Below are 20,429 nucleotides of genomic sequence, written 5' to 3' on the forward strand. Positions count from 1 at the left end.
CTGGCCTCTTCCTGTCACCGCTATATCCTTCACCCAAGACAAGGGAGCCTGCTTGGTGACACAACAGGAACACAGATCTGCTGACTTATTTATTCAACTCGCTGCAAAATCATGGTCCATTTTTGCCTGCCAACAGCTCTCTGACTCCTGTTCTCTCACCACAACAAATCCATTTTTTATCAAATGCCCAGTGAACATCCAGTGGGACAGGAGGAGACAGGGAATGAGACAGGAGGAGACAGGGCTGAGAATGAGGAATACCCTGAAAACAAAGGAAGAAAGTCCAGGACCCACTAGGAAAATAGCAATGAAACCATCAGCTAAACAATTTGCCACACCAGCAATCCCAGCTGGCAGAAATGGCACATGAGCCAGAGCTAAGCCCTTGCTGCAATCTTGTTTGCAAAAGCAGGTTTTTTTTCCCACAAAACAAATGCTGGGCTGACACCGCCTTTATGAGCTCCTGAAGAAATACTGTCTTCTGAATGAACTCTGCAAAAACACAGTGATATGTTGGGCGATGTGGTGTAGGAGAGAACTTTTGTAAGTAGGACTGATGGTTGGACTGGATGATCCCAAGGGTCTTTTCCAACCTGAATGATTCTGTGATATTTCCAGTTTATGAGCAAGCCCTGTCACTGCTCACCAAGCCAGAGCCTTGGAGCTGCTGAAGTCATGCTGAATGAGACCAACAGGGCCAGGAGACCCAGGCTGCTGTCACCGCTTCGGAAATGACAAGCTTATTTCACATGCAAATGAGCCACACAAATTGAGACCAGACCCTCCTTTTCCACTCTGAGCTACTCATAAATAACAGAGGTGTAAGGAAGGGTAAGGGTCTTTGAGGCAGGTGAAACACAGAGGTACCAAGGACTGAGCATCTAACTGGAGACCAAAGGAAAAAGCTAAACACACATCCAGCACAGGTAACCCTCCCCCGGAGATAGGTTCCATCAACAGCGCATCCAGTGTTTTGGAATAATGACTCACTGAGGCAAACCAGAGGTGCCAGCAGATCAAATGAGGACCTTTCTCTGTTGTAGCTTCCATCCTTTCTCTCCTTCAGTACAAGCAGGAAAAAAAACCCAAACCAAACCAAAACAAACAACGTAAAAAGAGCCTGCAGGTCCCAATTCAACTATGTGTGCCATCACAGCCTCACAACCAGGCAACAAGGTAAGAGCTGCAGGTATAAGCTTGGTCATGGATGTCGGGCTCCTGTCCCCACTTACTTTCTTTACAAAGAAAACAAAATCGAGTTTGTATCGACTACTGAGAAAATGAGACAACATTATACAGGACACGACCCTCCGCAATCAAATTAGGTCACTGCAACACCATAACCAGCATGGAATACGTAGCCCTGATAGCATATAGGATCAAGGAGAACGATTTTATGCAGCAAACATTGAAAGACAAAAATGAATCATATCAGGACATCAAGCATAACCAGAGTGTGAGATAAGTTTGGAGCAGAAGGAAGGAGCGGCACTCCTGTCTCTTCCAAGCCCTTCCTGTGTCCCCATTCCAACTGGCCATTTCTCAGAGCTGGTCATTAAAAACATGGCAAGTGCTAGGAAATACATTTGCAACTTCCTGCACAGTTTCCTTGCTTCCCCTTCCCAGAGCTCTGATGGTTTCCCCAAGTGTAAAGCCCCTATTTGCAGAGCAGGTTTCCAGCTGTGGCCTTTATTGTGTCAGTAAAATGCCCAACATCAACACACTCAAGGTGCTGATTTCAGGAGTGCTGAGTTCTGTTTAGATAGGAGACTTAATGTTCTACTTTTACTGTAATTCACCACTTCCGTATCTATGCATACAGTGCACACAGATCATCAGAAAATAAAAACCAAACACACGGTCCAGCTGTTCAGACTTTTGCCTTCGTGGTTTGGCAGGCAGCTCTCCTCCCATCTGCCATCTCTCAAACATCCCCTGTCCATGCCTCCTCAGCATACCCCTACACAGGTCACACCCCATCCCAGTTCTCTTATACCCTGAGCACTTGGTTTCCCATAGGAAAGTCCTCACCACCCAACTGCTGAGCATTCACCATCAGAGACAACTCCAGAAAGTTGCTCCAACCCAAACATCCCTCTACGAGAGGGGAGGGAGGTCTCCAGCCGTCCAGGTGCACATGTTGGTAGGTATTTATGATGATGTGAAGGCCACCACACGTCTCTGGAAAGGTGAGGGTGGGTTAACACTAGGTGTAAGCAACAGTGCTGGTCATCGCCGTACCGGGAATGTGAAGATCTAGATGTGGTGCCTGGGCTCTGTGTGACTTGAAAAGTGAGTACTGCCACCCCAGGCAGGTCAAAACCCAGCTCAACACAACTCCCCGAGAGCCTTTTTCACCGCACCAAACAGAGGAATATGCACCCAATATATTCATCCTGCTACATGCAGGAAGGAGAACACAAACCTTCCTGAAACCTATGATTTACATAGCAGTCTGTGGCAGTGGTTTCCCAACTGCATAATGAGTACATTAACTTTAGCTAAACTGAATCTCCAGAGATGAAGAGATGAAAAAGAATAATCGAAGCAAACTGTGATAGAGTTTTTGATTAAGTAGCTGATGATCAATAAAAGTTATCTGCAGGGCACAGAGTGTTAATGAGCTACCATTCTTGTAGCAAAGAAACACCTGAGCCTACGCTCCCCACTCAACACAGCCCACAAAGGTCAGCAAGACCTGGTCCTCCAGGACTGACAACGCAAGAACATGAGCTATGGAGTCCACAGGTCTCCCCTGCCCTCGTTCCTGTTAAAAGGGTGATGGTGGAAGAAGGAAAAGAAATAACATTAAAGAAGAACATGGCTAGAAAGAGACAAATGCAAAAGGTTAACAGCCTGATTCAAGGCTTGAGATGTTATGTTTGGGGGGAAAAAAAATAAATTGAAAAGGCATTCATAACCTTCTCAGACAGCTCCATTAATTTAAAGAGGCCTTAGAGCTCTGCAGCTGTAACACCAGCATCTAGCACACCAACAGCAGGGAGCAAGAAGGACCAGCCAGCCGGGCTACCAACTCTCTGCAACCAGTGATGCAAAACACAAAATGACCCACAGCACATCCTGCAACTACTATCCCATTATCCTTTCCCCCACAACGATGTCACTGCAAAGAAGTATTAGGTGTTAAATTCTAATATTTATTAATATCTTAAAATCATCCCCAAAGATTCTAAGGCATTAAAGAGTGGACTTTATAGAGAGTTTCTCATAATAATGTAGCCACCTGTTTAATAGCACACAGCAGCAAGGCTGCACAAGTGTTTCAGAAAGCAAGTGGAATGGAGAGCTTCATATTAAAGCAACAGAGAAGAGACAAGGCTCAGATCAACAGAGACATCGAATATCATTACCTCTACTTGAATTTAGCTATCTCACTGTAACTGATCATTTTACTCTTCCAGAAATGTCCAGAGAACTGCCAGTGACCACAGGGAGCTGCTAGGATCTTTGCATTACATTTCTTCTCAAAGTTGCCTCCTCTGACAGCCTAGCCCAGCCTGCCTACGAAAGGGATTTGTTTTCCCAAAACTCACTTAGACTTCCCGTCCTTGGAGAGCCTAGGGAAAGCTGAGAAAAAATCAGCAGACAGGATACTCTTTCTGGAGTGTCCCAAAGGGAACAGAGGGGATGAACAGCACATTAGGATTTCTCCCCCAATTTCTCAAATTCTCACGGAACTGGGGTTTGCAATTGCCCTCTGCAGAGACCACGTCAAGACAGATCATTAATACTACTCGATGCTGAGGATCTCTTGTATTAAAAAAGCACTGCAATTACTTAGTTCAAATCACTATATTAGTCATAGATCCATATCTATCATGGATATAGTATTTACACTGCTTGGGGAAATGTAATAAATAAGGCAGTAAGAGCTTCCTTCCTCCAGGTCAAGATGAAAGTCTGCATCTTGGCGAGCGGTGCTTTCCTTGGGCAGCAAGGCTTGTATCCCAGGCTCCCCACTCAATTCCTTCAGCCAGAATCCAAAGGCAAGGTTAAAAAACCCTGCTCTTCCTCTGAGCCCAGCACTCGGGCTCCAACTGACTCCAACTGAGAGGGCCAGGAGGCAATGCCTAGGTGGAATGAGGTTAGCAGAGCTCCTTGGGGGCCAGCAAGGAAAGGTCTCTTCAGAATCAGTTGAGAGAGCAAAGCAGAATCATTAGACTGTAGCATGGCTGCCATGAAGGTAGAAAGGGAGAATTTGATCTAATCTATCTGGAAAGGAGAAGGAAAAGCTCCGAATTGCCATTTTGTGGGATCATAATCTACAGCTGACAGCTCCAAGAACTTGTTTGTCTATCTAAACTCCTGACTCCAAAAGCCTGGCTGTGAAAGGACTTCAGGTGGTGACTCATAAACATGCAACACGGTCCAGCGGGCTGAACATGGGCCAGACTGCTATCTGTCAGCAACCTGGTGTGACCTTGAGCAAATTGATGTATTTCCAGCTGCCTCTCCTCATCCATAAAATGGAGATGAAGATGCTTGGCAGCCCCTTGATAGGCTGGAAGGAGAAATGCCTCTTTCCAGGAAACAGGGGAAATGCACGATGCCAGGTTGCTTCTCCTTGCTCAGAAGAGGATAAAATATACCCCACCCCTCAAATACTCAGCTGCCTGCTGTGCTCTCAGTAAGGTTCCCCTGACATTTGGGCTCTGCTGGAATCTGGCATGAGAACAGGACAGTCTCACCCCACCCCATCTCCGGAATTTGCCCAGGATTTATTTTTAACACAGCCCTCACTGTGAACATTTGTGGTGGGATTCGTATGACTTCATCCCGATCTCTGACTCTGAACAAGCCTCAGCTTGGTTGTGCCGATAGCCAGGACCATCGAGAGAACAAACGGCACAATCTCCCCCACCCTGAACAAGGTGTCTAACAAGGGTCAGACACAAAGCATCCTCTCTCCTTCCATGCGTAGGAAGGAGGCTTTGGACTCCACCTCAGATGGAGATTCGCCTGCTGTCTGGGGGTAAATAACTTGTCCTAGAGCATAAGACACATCAAGCAGGGCCCCAAGCTGGGCTTAAAATTACCTTTCAAAAATCACAGAGCCTTTTGCCAAGCTCTCTATTTCTTTTTTTGTTTTGGATTGTGAGCGATGGGATAAAGCAGAAGCTGTGGCCCATCTGAGAGAAGACTTGAAGATTAGGATGCAACTTTCTGGTATATTAAGAACTCAAGTATGGCTTGAAGCATGAGGTCCTTTGCTTCAGTATACACCTGATGGCCATCATCTCCTCTTGCTCAATGCTCCACATCAATTACAGCGCAGAGATGTAAAATGACTGATCATTTCCATACAAAAGGCCTGTCGTTTATTTATTAGCTGGTGACAGGCCCTGCAGTCCAGGATGGATGCATTATAAATCAACTGGATTTCTAACCATTAAAAATTCATTCAATTCATAATGTAGGACACCCATAATTTCCTTATTAGTAGTGAGTGTGAAGGATTTTTCTTTCCCTTCCCTTGATTTTACTTTGCTTCTTTCCTTTCCCAAAGATCTTGCTCATCTGAGGATTAGTTTAGCTTAATCCTGCAAGAAGGAGGTGAAGGGGTGGGAAGGGCTGGGGGAAGGGAGGCAAGGGCTGAAGTAATTTTTTTCCTTTTTTTTTTTTTTTTTTATTGCAAATTTGCCATATATACTTGTGAAACTTAGCTACACTGTCTTTTAGTCACACTTATGGGAGACAGAGAAACTGCTTGTCCTGAATTTAAGAGAAGATTGTAGGGGGGAAAAAAAAAAAAACAAAACAAAAAAACAACAACAACAACAAAAAAACCCAGATCCCTTTTCCCTCACAAAAGAAAAAAAGGAGGTATGGTGGTGGGACAGGGAAGGATGACGTAAAACCTGTTAAAATGTATTAGCACGATAAGAACAGGTGTCCAAATATTATAAACCAGTGCATTTCAAATAGATCAAATATATATATTTAAAAAAATAGAGGCAGGCATAGTAACCTTCAGACTCAGCGCTCCAACACACTGAGGAAAAATAGGTTAGTAGGGCTGAAAAATGTGTGACCTTTTTGCAGACCCACAACTGTGACAAAGAACCACAGGTACTGCCTGTGACATCAGAAACAAATAGGAACTTGGAACCAACATCAGGAAAAGCTGTGTCTACATGAAGCTGTAAGTCATTGCTTAGTTTGAGTATTGCATCCCATATTGACCATGCCTAGCTGCAGATGGCAGGACAGCCTGGTCATTGGTGTGGTACATAGAGAAATTTTCATGCTTTCACTAAGTCACAGTTTGTTCCTGTCTCTTAAATGGATCTATCCAGGCAGGGGCAGGGAGAGGGGGCCTGAAAAACAGATGCAAGCAGGGTCCAGCACTAGGTAACTTGCAGTCTGTTTAGGAATGAGTGTGCAGGAATCTAAAAATGGATTATGCAATAAACCCTGCCTTAATAGGAGACAAACGCGGGCATCGAGAGCAATCCTTACATGCTGTGAATTCGGTGTACTTTTCACCTCAAGACACTTGCATACAAATCTTACAACCGCTACATGTGGAAATCGGTTTGCTGAATTCTCAGCTGGATCTGTTCACTTCAGTAAATCACACCAAGTTCAACAAGGCTAGTGCTTTACGCTTAACCATGGTGCAAGACAGCTGCTTCAGGCCAGGGCTTCAGGAGCACACCAGCAGAAGTGCTGCTTCCATTAGCAGCAGCATCTTCCTCCACCCCACTGGCAGTGAACCCACTCCCTGTCCACTCCCACAAATGACAAGAGCAAGACAGCCATAAGGACAAGAAGGAGGACTGGAAATGTTCAGCAACCACAAATGACAATATCTGCATCTTTGTTATATTATACAAGAAGAAATCAAGCTCCACCCTACAGGCACTGTTCCACCTGCCCCATGCTGCCGGGATGCACGAGCCATCACTGCCTGCACACACCATGTTCCCAGAGGCAGCCACCATGCCAGGCTGGGAAACAAAAGCCCCCTTTGACATGAGAAGCTCTTTAGGCAGAGTATCTTTTTACATGGGTCTTTCCCCAGCTTTCAGGACTGAAGGGAGTATTTTGGGCCATCTAGCCCAAAAGCAGCACTCCAGGTAAGTTTTAATTTTTTTAACCTCTACTGACATATCACTGCTCTGCTAGATCCTGCGCTGTACTTCTTGTCCCACAGGGCAACACCACTAATCATGTTCCTACTGTGTGTGCAGTCATGCAAAACTGCTCCAACTCCTAAACAATAGCAGTTATTTTTAATTAGGAATTATAATTTAACCAGACAATGAACAAACAACGAGAACCTGCAATCTTCTAACCAGAGGGACAACGCCTGTCTGGCCATATGATGCGTCCCCACACACTTCTGAGAGCCAGATTTTAAAGCTGAAAACCAGCCTGGTTAGACTAAAAAGTCATAACACAATGTCGCAAAGCCTGGGAGCACCCGGTGCCTTCAGGGGTACCCCATGGCCAGGTACCATGGGCACATGCCCCTGGCCCTAGGAATGCAGAGGTACCTGCAGATACCTTCCCAGCAGACAAGCATTTTTAAAATTTTTTTAAGCCACAGTAAACTCACTAAAAAGCAAGACAAACGTTTCACTGATGGCCAAAAGAAATCAGTACCACAAATCTACCCCCACACACATACACGCATCAGCTGTTTTTGTAGCGATCCACAGCAAAATTCACATAATCAATGAGCCATCGGGAAAATATTCTTGAACCCCTTTATTACCCCTGACATCAGGGCTGCCTGAGTTCGCAATAGCCTCCGGTCATGCACCACGTCGACACCTCTTGTCTTGCAGGGACAAAACCACAGGCATGAAGAGCCTTGGCTGATGAACAGAGCCCTCCTCCCTCTGGCCCGGATACCTCCTTCAGGTTTAAGAGCACCGTGGGGTCAAGAGCACTACAAGCACAACTGGATAAGAAGTACCACCAATACCTGGGCATGCAGACAGTAATTTAGGGAATGAAAACCCTTTTTATCCCCATCTCGTCCTACTCCTCTTCTCTCACCCTGCTACAATGAGTCTTGACAAGCTCTGAACACCCACTAGAAACTGGAGACACAACCATCTTTGATGGCTTTGGGCAATCCCTGGCAGGGGAACTGCCTAGTCAGGAGCATTGTGGTGTCCTTTGCCGAGGAGAGGCAGAGCTGCAAGGGCACCCAGCATAAATCCACCTGTGCTTTGGCAGCAATCAGTCGTGAGGCAGATGTGATCAGTGTGTAGGTGTCACTGTGCAGGAAGCTGAGCCATGGGGAATGAAGAAGAGCTGATTCAGCAAATGTCTTATACCATACCCATCCCATGGTGCATGGGTGCCGGGTGGGGAACACCTACACAGGGATGGTGGCGTGTGCGTGGGGGCCAGGCAATATGCAAGAGCAGTGGGAGAGTGTGTGAGCCCCTATATGAGATGAGCTGGGAGCTGGATGCAAGACATATATCAGGAGTGCACGTACACATCCTCCATGAGAGGGTGCATGTCTTGGGCAGCCCAGTCCAAACCATCTGATGCAGGGATGAGGCTGCCAGGAAGAAAGAGCAGCGTGCTGTTCTAGAGCCATGATAAATCCAGGAGGAAACCATCTCAGGGCATCCCCTCGTCTGGTTTAAGTGCTTGACAGTTCACACATTCCATTTCAGAAAACACCCCAGGTGAGCCAACACTGCTTGCTGGACACATAGACACTGGGATTAAATGGTCCAGACGAGATGCTTTTAGGCCTGAGGAACAGGCAGAGTTTTGTATGAGGAAATACTTCCCTGTCCCCTCCTTGATGTCTATTCCAGAGGTATTTCCATCATCAGGGCAGTTTCTCCAGAGGCAGATCAACATTAGCAGCCCAAAGTCGTGTTCTGCTTGATTTAAGGATTTCTCTTCCTACTGGATCCCCACCACCAGGAACGTCCCTGCCCAAAGCATCGCCACCCACTGCAGTTGTGCTGCCAGCATCACCTCCCCACGCTGGGGATGAAGTTTGCTCGGCCCCCTTTGATCCTGGGCGTTGCTACAAATATCTTCAGTAAACACATGTTAAAGTAACAGAGATAGGATCTAAAACCCAATCAGCTGCAGGAGGTAACTGGCTCGTCTGCAAACCAAGTCGGGTGCACATCACATCTGGAGCAAGGCAGGGCTGCACTGCTGGCTACCGTGGCTCCTTCTAAAGCAGGCAGGGGCCAGGCAGAACCTCTGCAAATGCAGGTTGGACTTCTGAGTTCTGGAAAACACGGATATTTCTTCCACTTGCTCCTTCAGAGCTCCATGAAATGATGCAAAGCATAAAACAGCCACAGGTAAGAAAAACCATCTGAGAGGGCTGGTGAGAGCTGAGCAGTTTGGATCAAGTCCCACTGGCCATGGGATCTCCTGTTAGCCAGATGTTGCAGCCTGGGCAAGGGGACAAGAAGGTGATGTTGGGCACAAGAAGGTGATGTTGGGCACAAGGGAAGTTCAGTTCTGCTCCAGCAGGGGACAGAAGCAGTAAATTTGGTTGTTCACACTTTTTTTCAGATACCTGCAACATCTGCTCTGGCAGCAGCCAGCCAGAGCCTGCAGGTTTCTTCAACATCCAAATCTTTCGCAGGATGTCCATGTCAGCATTTGATGCTCAGAGCATTTTCTGTGAGAGGCAGCCACAGCGCAGAAGGAAGGGAAATCTGGAGGCAGAAGCTCATTGCAGAGATCTCCAATGCCTTCTACCTGCTAGTAGCTGAGCACTGGGGTCGGGGCTTTTTCACAGATCCAAGCCACAAACTCGGGCTTTGCCAGGACAAATTAGGACACACAGAATGGAGTAGCAAAACACACATAAATGAGTCTACATCTACTCATAGGTCTGCATTAAATTCCCTAAAAGTGTCTCATGCAGGTTGTCTGAGAAAGTCATGACTGTAAGACAGTGAGGAGCCCCAGTGAAGAAGAATCTGGACCCACAAGTGCCGACTTCAGAGAAGTTATAGACATCAGGTTCTGCTGGAGAAGAGCCTGGGGCTTTCACGTTAGAGGAGAGTAAAGGAAAAGAGAAGTCTGGAGAAACTGGAAAAACAGTAGAGACCTGTGGGAGGGACTGAGACCTGTACAGCCTGGCCCCAGGCTGGGCACTGGGCAGCAGAGTGCTGCTGTCACTCCACACTGGGCTCCACATTTATATTGTGTGAAAATAATATTTGACAAATCCTCTTATCCCTGGGAAGAAAAAAAAAAAAAAAAAAAAAAAAAAAAAAAAAAAGTTTCTCTTTTCCACTACCAGCAGTTTCGGTTTTCTTTCTTAGCTAAGTAAAACTGCAAACATTTATGTCTTTATTTTTATGTTCTTGTTGTTTTTGGAAAAAATGGGAACATGAACTGACCAAAAATAGAAATGCTGCATACTCTTTAGCTTCTCATGCCCAGGATGAATCAAACACACTAGGCAAACAAAAAGAATTCACAGTGATAAGGGTAAATATCCTTCCTATTTTTGTTTTCAAGACCTATTAGAAGCAGCGGTAAGGAAATCTATTTGTTTAAAAAATATGATTTTTGTACTGACCACAATGTTCCTTTTAAACTGCACTGAAATACAAGATAAAGACAGGGTACTGAGTGAAAGAGTGCTGATGGCGCTTTTATTGTGTGATTTGCCTTGTTTTTTTCTGAAGTACTTCTTTTTAGCCGATTACCATGTATTTACAGTTACTGTAATTATATCTAATTACTTAATTAGCATGAATACGTGTAATTACTAACTTCGAATATGTAATTATGTCAGGGCAGCCTGTAATAAATGAGGTTGAAAAAAACTCTCATTAGGACTCTACGGAAGGACGGCTGCTCCACCCGTGTGGAGAATGCATCCCAGTCCCCAGTCTGTGCCAGTCCTGGAAGAGGAAAACACAGCCAGCTCTGGTCCTGTCTGGCAACAGCCTACACCAAAATCAAACCACCTGCCCCGAAGCCTAGCTTCACAGCACTGGTGGGAATTGAGCATCCACTGATGGGAGACAGACAGGGTTATACACAGGATTTTCCCCCTGATTAATTTTCTCTATTAGGGCTTGGAGTTTTTCCTCTGATTTGCGTTATTCTCAAGAAGACCTCTTTGGTCTGACAAGAAGTATCAGAGAACAGAATAACTGCAAAACTGTGCTGTGGCATTTGAGTAAAGCTTGAGATATCAGATCCAAGAACTAATCTGTATCTGTTGCATCATGCTATTAATTACTATCCTTAAAGTAAAACAATCTTCCAAAACGTTTCTTCTGAAACTTTACCAGTCTTTCATGACAAAAATCTCCAGCTACTCTTAATAACCCATTTTGCAAATTCAAATCCTGAGCATTGGGAGATGGAGCTAAGGTTAAAAGTTGCTGTTACTGCCATACTGCAGCATATACTTATTCCAAGCAGATGCTCCTTTTTTCTTCCACTGATCAGGAACTATCCATTATAATGAGCTGACTTTGCCTGCCCAGAAGGACTGATGGCCATATTCTGGACACAAATGAGTGTAGACCGGATCATGTTTTGCATTATCAAAATCACCGACCATACGATTGAGCCGCACGGTCCTACACCATATCTCCTCTTCAGATATTCTGTCCACGGTGCTTGCTCCACAAGTCCTGTTCTTCTCCTCTTATCTGTTTGTTTCCAAATATAGAGAGGTGCAAACTCATCACAACCTGTCGCTCCTCCTGCTGACATCTGCTGAGGAGATATGCCACTAGGTTTCACTTCCATGTGTAAAAGATCAGGAGAAAAAGGCTACTTCAGCCTATTCTTCTGAAATCAGTTTGCAGTTGGATTGTCCCCCTTGCCAAGCACTTTGCTTAACCCTCCAGGTAGGGCTGAGGATGGCTGAAACAAGGATTAGTTGCAAACCCTAGTGCTGCCCAGCATGCCGTGGAGTTACAGTTGAAAGACGGGGATAGCATCTTCTCAAAGATTCAATGCTTTATCACAAGAAAAGAGGGTGGTGCAGTTTTTTCCACAACTCTTCCAGAAGCCTTCAGCCAGGAAGGGAAAGAGGACCCTGAACCAAGCTTATCCCTCCTGCTTCTCTAAATCAGGCGGAAGCAGAAAGGGTCTAAGAGACAACTGCAAAAATCCCAAAAAGGGGGTGAGACCTGGCTCCTGTGCCTTTCATCCCATCGATGCGAGGAAAAACATCCCCAGCGGGGAACACATCTCTATCTCCTTGAGGACACGTTAACAAGAGCAGCCCAGAGGACAGCACTGCACGGTGGGAGCGAGACGGGCTGCAGCGCTGTGGGCAGGGAGCTGCTCTCCATATTTCAGCTGCAATTCCATTATGCAGAGCTAAGTGGCTGGGAATAAACATCCGTCATCCCTGCGTGATAAGCGATGTTTGCTAGTATAGAGGGTGACAGAAATCTATATCACATCAATGTACTATTAATACTGCATTAAGCATATAGAGTTTGCTCTCCTCATTGCAGCGCGGCAATGGGTATTGGCATGTCCTCAACCCAGACAATATCCAAGAGCACAGGGATGCTTGCAGGAGGAAGGAAGGAGAAAAGCTTCATGATGGAGAAATTACTTGCTGAAGACGTTGCTCTAGCAACACCTCGGTGCAAAGGAGAGATGCTGCGTGCCGTGGAGCACCTTTGCTCACAGCTGGACAGCAGCTCTGAGGGAGGTGGGTGGCAGGAGAGAGATGACAGCTTGCATCAGTACAAGCTCAGCTGGGCATCGAGGCACTCCCCAGCCCAGAGGAGTTCTCCTCTCTACAAGAGACACCAAATGAAGAACTGTTCGTGTCCAAGCTCTGCACAGGGGGAAAGAAAAACCCTCTGGCATGAAAACCACAGGGAGAATGGGAGCAACAAATATTCTCCAGCTCAGGTTTAAGTTGAGCAGAGCACATCAGATCAAACAAACCCCTTAAAGCAAAAGCTCCCCAAAGCATGGTTAATTTAAAAGGTGAATTATGAAACTTTCCAGCCTCAAGCAAAGCCACCAGTGAAGTCAGAAGTTTGGTCCAAGTAGTCTTGAGGACTCAAGTACAAAACACACACCAAATCTAACCCTGCTTGAGGTCTCAAAGCCTGGGTTTTGCCCTGTGAATGACAAGCAAATCTATAAAAATGTAAGGGCTTTTAGCCTGCCAGCATCCAGCTGTGCTTTGCCTCTTGTTTGCACCCGAAGGGAGTGCCTGCAGGGAGAGTTTGGTATCAGCCTCACTGCCTCACAGCCCCAGGAAACTTGGAGCTCAGGGGTGGCAATTTGCCATGGATTTCCAAGTGTGCACAGTTGTCACTAGAGCTGCATTTCACCCCCGTGGCACCTTCCACGGGAGAAGTGGCTCCAGATGCCACCCCCAAGCATCTCTGTGAATTCTTCCGATCCTAATCAACTAGCCCCGTGAAACTATGAGGCCAAATCCCGCCACAAGCGACTTCCCCTGCAACCTGCCCAGCTCTGACAAGCCCCACAGGGCAAATGCTCGGAGCACAACTTAATCCTTTGAGCTCTGCTACTGCACAGCTGCAGTAGCACCCACACCTTGCAATGGTCGGCGCATAGATTAAAGAGATTTGAAGGAGCAGAGGAGGGGAAGGTAAAAATAAAGCGGGGGAGCCCCCCCTCCCGAGCCATCAGAGTTTGTAAATCATTTTGAGATGAGGTGCTATAAGAAATGTAAAATATATAATTAACGGCACAGAAAAACCACGCTACATTCAGCTTCTCCGCTCCTGTCTAATCACCGCCCTCCTCCTCCCCTCTCTACAAACAGACCAAATTTAGCACATTAAAATGAAAATCAAAGGGAAAGCTGGGTGCATTCATTGGGTACACCCCATCACTCTGGCAAGCGAAGCACGGCGATAACAGCTCAGGCACCAGCTCACAGCACCTGGGAGGGGCTGCCCCAGGGAGACCTCCATGGGAGCAGTGGCTGCAGCTCCCCATCCCCTGACGGGAGGAGTGGCGGCCAGGGAGCAGCGTACTCCTGCCAAGCACTTAATGTTGAATGAGTTTCCACAGGTTGGGAGATTGGCCTCCTCCCTGTTTCCAGGGCCTGAGTTATGTTTCCTGCACTCATGAGTCAGCAGCAGCCAAGGGGAGAGCAGAGGTGACTTCAACGCAGCACTCCCTGCTTCCAGCTGGGCCACAGAGATAGCACAAGCTGGAGTTTTTTTCCTTTTTTTTTTTTTTTATTTTTTTTATTTTTCCACTTCTACCTGGAACCAAGACACACCAAAAGGATGAGCAATAGCAGGAGAAGAATGTTATGTGAACCTCCTGCATTGCTTGGCTTACATCTCAGAGCTGGTAAGAGGCCTTGGAGAACTCAACTACCGGCTGCGAGCTGCGTGTCGGGGAGGCTGCATGTCACCGCTCATGTGGGAAGCAGTATGAGACTCCCAGAAAAGCATCCTTTTACCCAAAGCTTTTCTTTTACACTCAGAATTTAGGAATACAAAATGGAGACGACCACTTGATCACCACCTGCTAGTCTAACGAGCCCAGTTCACAAACCAGACTGATACGGGGAAGATGCAGAAGCTTTACAGAAGCCCATGAAAACAAGACATCCAACATCTAAGCCTCCTGCTCTTTATCTCCATGCACCTGCCCCATCTATGGCCACGTGTCCTGAGCTTCTCCCTGGCCCGGTGGGGAGCCAAGGAGGCAGCCCCATAGCTGGGAAACTGCTGGAGGAGAAAGGGGAGGCAGGTCCTTTCCCTGGCCAGGCAGGGGTCACGTCCATTCCCATGCTCCCAGACAGCTCTTGCTCATGCCTGGGACTTCACGCTCAGAGCCAATGAGGCAGAGCCCAGCTTCAGATGGCACTTTCAGCAAGGGGGGAAGGTGACTGGTGGGTGGCAGAGGGAGGGTGAAAGGAGGTGAAGGTGAGGGTGGAAAGGCTTCTCTGGAAGCATCTACATGTATGTTGTGAATTCTGAAACCTGAGATTCACTTTGGTTTCTGGACCATACCAAGACCAACTCTCCTTAAAAACCTCCTCTTCTTCCTCATCCTCTTAACTTCTTCCTCCTCGCCCTCCTTCCCCATCCCCCCCCAACCCATACCCTGGTCCTCGCAGGGTGTTCTGGCCGGATCGGGCACTCACATGTGTCTGGCTTGTGGCAGTTGTGACCTTGTCGGAAGTACTGGGGGTTCTCGATGACAGGAATGCGGGTCATGCCAATCACCACCGTATCCGGGCCAGCATCCAGGGACGAGGGCGTCGTGATGCCATGGTTGATGTGATGGAGCGGACTGGCTGAATCTTCCTCTCCACTGATCACTGCCACAGGACCTGTAAAAACCACGCACGTCTGTCAGGCACAACAGAGGAAAGGGGACCGGCAAGCCCCGCTGACCACACGGGCACGGATCACTGTGGATCAGCAGTGGACTACCAGCAGCCTCTGGACAGGATGCCTGTCCTAGCACCCCAGCAACTGGCCCATCCCCAGGCACCTCACAGGGCAGAGAAGACACCTCAAGTTTTCTTTCCTGGTTTTGGGGTACCAAGCTGACAATCCTGCAGGGGTTAAAGTAGCTACAGGTGACACCACAGCAGAGATGAGTGTTGCATGAAGTCCTCTCCTAGGGCTGTCACAAGATAGAACAGTTGCTGTGGTGCCTGTATACCCTGGCATCGTGAGCTTGGCAGAATACATAACCAAGCTTAGACTGGAGAAACATCACCCCCAAAGAAGATCTGTTTCACCCCAAACCCATATTCTCTTGCCCAATGAGTCACTTGTCTCCCCTCCTCCAGTTTCACTCAGGCACACACATGGAGACCTTCAGTCAGGCTGATACCTGCAGGGACTCACGATGGAGTAGATCCTTCTTAGTTCATGCTGTGTCCTACCACCACCACAAATGACATCACCTCCCCCTTACCCTCCTGACCCTGAAAACCTCACAGCACCATCAGACAGGCAAGGAAATGAGGCAGAGTAATTACCACCACCACCCCCAGGATGGAAGTAGTGGGAGTCTCCATGGCCTCTCTGGTGTTCATCATTTGCTCTCACTGGAGAAAAGATACAGAGGGAGTTTCCCGTGGGAGGAGCCCTGTGTCATGCTGGCACACCTTGGAGGCCACAGGCACCCAAGGATGGCAGAAAAGAGAGGACCTAGCAAAATATGGAAAAGTCAGCACCACAACCTTTAGGGTGAGCTGCAACAAACCCAGAAGATTCTGTTCTCCTTGTCTCCTCTAATTCATCTGCCACCATCTCAAGTACTCCTTAACTCCCAATTCCCCATCTGCTGCGTGCTCACAGGACCTGATATCAATCCCCAATAGGCTGAGAGGGACCTGGTGGAGAGCTCATGGTGGCCCCTCTTCACTGACCCACAACCTGCTGTTCCATGAGCACGGAGCCCTCGGCACCCACCTCCTTGGTCAGTGCACATGAGAGACCTTCCTACTCCCCGGGCATCTCAGCACCCATCAGCACCGCAGCCAAGCGCTGCCCTCCTGGGCCAGTCCACACGCCTCCCCCAGGCCCACAGCATTCATGCATCCTTATGTATCTCCACAGAGCCAGTCCCCAGAACACCAGCATGCCCAAACGCACCCACATTGATCTCCCTTCTGCAGAGGCCCATCCAGTAACCGTGCTCCCACTCCTCCAGCCTCCTGCCCCAGCCATGACTCCTTACACCCAAGTGCTTGCATCCAGGAGCATCACTGCTCTAATCTTGCCCTAACAAACAGCAGGCTTGTTCCCATAGGTAGAATAAAGTGATGGAGGAAAGAAGATCTATACTTGAGAACCACACAGAGCTATTTCACAATATTCAGATGTAGCCCAATGTTTGGCTTATGCTTTGTTTTACCTTTAGACCTTCTAACTTCAGCCTGTGCTATCAGTTGCCAAAGCTGGAAACCTCAGGGGACATCAGGCCTTAATACATCATTCTCCACTTCCATCTATTCTCACCCAACCTGCCAGCCAACATCACAAACACCTCCATCACAAGGTGAAACCATTTAATTCATGCTGCAGCCATTCATGCTGTGCAAACACAGGATCCCGAGGAGTTGAGCAATGTGGGGACCGTACTGCAACCTTCCATAAGGACCTCCCTTATACACTCACATGGGAAGAAAAAAGATACTCAACTAGAGATGCTCCTTTTCTCCTGTCTGGATGCTACCAGGGACTACCAGAAGCTCAAGCAAAAACGAGCAGAGATGCCGCACTGAGGTTACAAACCTATTCAGAGAAGCTTGTCTTTTACGTACATTGCATAGAAAATGCCTCTCTCCCATCAGTAATCTATTTCTAATTGCATAATTACTTTATTATGTAGCACTAGCAACAGAGAGGGGGTTCTTCAAGCCATTTTACTCTCCAGAGCTTCTCAGAAGACAGGGCAAACACAGGCTCCATGAAGTCATTCTGCCTGCATCAATCTAGTCTAAAGGCTGCTCATTTTTGGAGCTTCAAGTATCGTTTGTTCTTCCAAGTGGGATATAATAAAGTTATTGTGTAATTAGCAGAGTCCTGGCAGCCGTGACAGGTGTTTTAGTCACAAGGCAAGAAAGTCTCTCCCTTTATTGTGAATTCTTTCTGGCAGGTTCTGGCTTTTTTTTTTTTTTTTTTTTTTTTTTTTTTTTTTATGTTACTCCCCGGGCCCACGTGACTTCCAGCTTTTGAGACGCAAAAGCAAAATTCAGCTCTTGCTGCAAGATGCCTCTGTTGGGACTACACACGCTGTATTTCTCCAAACACAAAAAAGCAAACAGGCAATTTCAGTTTGAATGACTTTTGTTCCTTCGTGATGTCAATTCTTTGCATGCAAACCGGGAGAACCGGGTTTTGCATGGTGTGCACGTTCCTTCAGCCATATCCTGGACCACTGGCTGGCCTGGGAAGAGGAAGGGGACACCTCTACATTTCAAGGTGCAGTCCACAAAACAAGTCATAAAAATATCAGCTGGTATAGACTGGTGTAAATAATTTGAGGAGAGACCATAAAGATCTCCCTTGCAGCAAAGAGGTGGGAGAGACTACTGAGGACTTACTGCTTTCTCCAAGCAGCCAAGGTGTTGTTTCGAAGGAAGGTACCTAATCAGGCAGTGGGATATGGAAGGTCTCTCTAGTGAATGATATGAAGGAAGGCTTTGCTGTCCTCTGCTTTGAGAGCAGAAATCACACCTCTGACACAAGGAGCAAAGAGGACATCTACAGCATCAGTACTGGGGGGAGATGGTTGGTTTCATAACCGTGGGTCACACAGCAGGCTGGCAAAGACCCTGCTGTGGGGACATAGTTCTCAGGGGCTCACAAAACCCGGCCAGCACTTAACCTTTGCTGTCCTTGCTTGCACAGCACCTCCTCATTTTTAAGGAATGCAAATCATGGCAGTGTCCCTCTGGCACAAGCAGGTTAGAAGGACATGGCTACATCTAAAAGATCGAGGTACTTGTGAAACTAAGCACAGCTAGCATCTATTACCCAGTGTTCTGATGGCAATATCCTTGCCAATAAACAGATCCAGAGTCTGACCTTCTTTACACTCCACAGGTTTTTTTTTCTTAGGAGGACCTTCTATGTGTGCTATCTCTAGTTTCATACCCCAAATCTGTCTGGGGTAAGAAGTAACCATGTCTCATCTGACCCACAGCTGCACTCCCCTTCCCCAGCAAACACTAGGTCCTATGGCCTCAGGCTCTTAGACATCCAGCTCAAATTGGTGCTCCCAGGCTCAGACATCTACAAGTTCTACTAACCCTCAAAAGCCTGAACTCTAATGCTCCATGACCACCGCAGGCCCTCTCCATTTGTACAAAAGTGGGAAACCCCAAGAACTGCCAAGGCAGTTGCAGGCCTAACACCACAGGGATAGCACACCACAAAGTATATTCTACCCTTGCAATAATCCAGGGATGGTTTACGGACTCTGACTGTATTTCCAGGTCTTGAAAAAAAAAAAAAAAAAAAAAAAAACTCAAGAGTCTTAAGAAACACACCCAATGGATGCAGTACATTAGCTTTCAAGCTTTCAGAAACATTTCTGATGATGGTAGGCACTGCGTTGGCATGGACTATATAACGCATCATTCAGCCAATTAATCCCAATATCCTCCACAGGATGCAACTGGATTAAAGACATAATTTACAGTTGAGGACTTCTCCAAGTTTCTCCTATTAATGGTTGTTTGGGGGTTTTTTTGGAGGGGGGGGGAGGTGTAGAAATCTGGACAACATGAACTCCTACAACACAGTTATGGCTCTCTATCACTTTCATTCTTTAATTCACACATCTTTTGGCTGGTCACAGCTGGGATACAGTTTCCTCTAATCACGAGGCCACTCTGTTGCCCATCTGAGACTCAGACAAGTGCTGGACTCACTACACAAGCCTGAGAAAAACTTTAAAAATGTCATTGATATCAAGCAGTCACCAATCTCTTTTATAGGTTTGACTAGTGCTCTGACACTCAAAATATATATAGTCATTAGTAACTCCTGGAAATAAAGCAGCTACCTAGACTTCAACTTTCTTAATCTATCTTGGCAATAGCATACATTTTTTGTTGTTAAGTAGGTAAAGAGGTTGAGTTTCTGATGTATAATGCTGATGAATGGCTTTATTTGCAAGAATTCTCAATGGCTTCAATGTATTTTCCAGGTAAGGTTAAAGGAAAAAAATGGAGTAAAAAGAAAAAGAGAGTGTAGATTTAAAGATTTAGGTATACCTTCCACTTGACAGAGAAATGGGTAGAGGGACATAGAAAAAAAAAGCCAGTTTTGTATTATAAAAATGCAGAGTATTTAATAGTCAAGGGTAGCCTGGGGTAATTCCTGATATAGCATCCTATGATCTTAAAATGCAATATAAAATATTTTGGAGCTCCTCTGAAACTTAAAATCTAAACAGAGATGCAGTAGTTGTTTCTGTGAATAACTTAGCCTATGTTATGGACAAAAATACTGTGAATATTAACTATCAAAAAAGTCTATTTGTGAATACTTTAAAAAGCTTTTGTACGTTCTGAGCATCAAACCAGTCAGGTCTATACTCTGAAAGGCTTTCAGTGACTCTCCTTCCATCCAAGCAGAGGTCTCACCAGCCAGCAGTATCCACACTACCTGCAAGGACAGTGTATAGTTCTCCACGCTAAGCCCATGCAGTTTTCCTGCCAGGGAAGCAATGGCAGCAGCAGCGATGGAGCCACAGTGCTGCAGGAGAAGGTTGGGGAGATACTAAGGATGCCCCAGGGCTACCCCTGAGTGAAGAGGCGGTCAGCCCCTGCTCCAGCCCAGCAGCACAGCCACTGCCAACCTGCCCCTTTGCAACACCAGAGGGAGAGACAACTACGATGACCAGAAAGCTGGGATCAAAATGAATCTGATGTTAAACAAACAGCAGTGAGGCAGCTTGAACATATTGCTTTTGAAAACATCACAAGTAGCAATGCT

The 20,429-nt window shown here is 46.7% G+C and overlaps 1 protein-coding gene across 3 annotated transcripts in view; it reads right to left on the bottom strand.

Annotated features, from left to right (window-relative positions):
- NTRK3 (neurotrophic receptor tyrosine kinase 3) overlaps positions 1 to 20,429 on the bottom strand; it is a 180,642-nt gene that overhangs the window by 82,800 nt on the left and 77,413 nt on the right. For all 3 annotated transcript variants that reach the window (XM_026856300.1, XM_026856299.1, XM_026856301.1), the window contains exon 11: positions 15,107 to 15,295. In XM_026856300.1, coding sequence (XP_026712101.1) covers positions 15,107 to 15,295 — 189 coding nt within the window. The remainder of the gene's footprint in view (positions 1 to 15,106; positions 15,296 to 20,429) is intronic.

The sequence above is a fragment of the Athene cunicularia genome (assembly GCF_003259725.1).
Source record: "Athene cunicularia isolate RWA chromosome 10 unlocalized genomic scaffold, athCun1 chr10_part1, whole genome shotgun sequence".
NCBI classification, from domain to species: domain Eukaryota; kingdom Metazoa; phylum Chordata; class Aves; order Strigiformes; family Strigidae; genus Athene; species Athene cunicularia.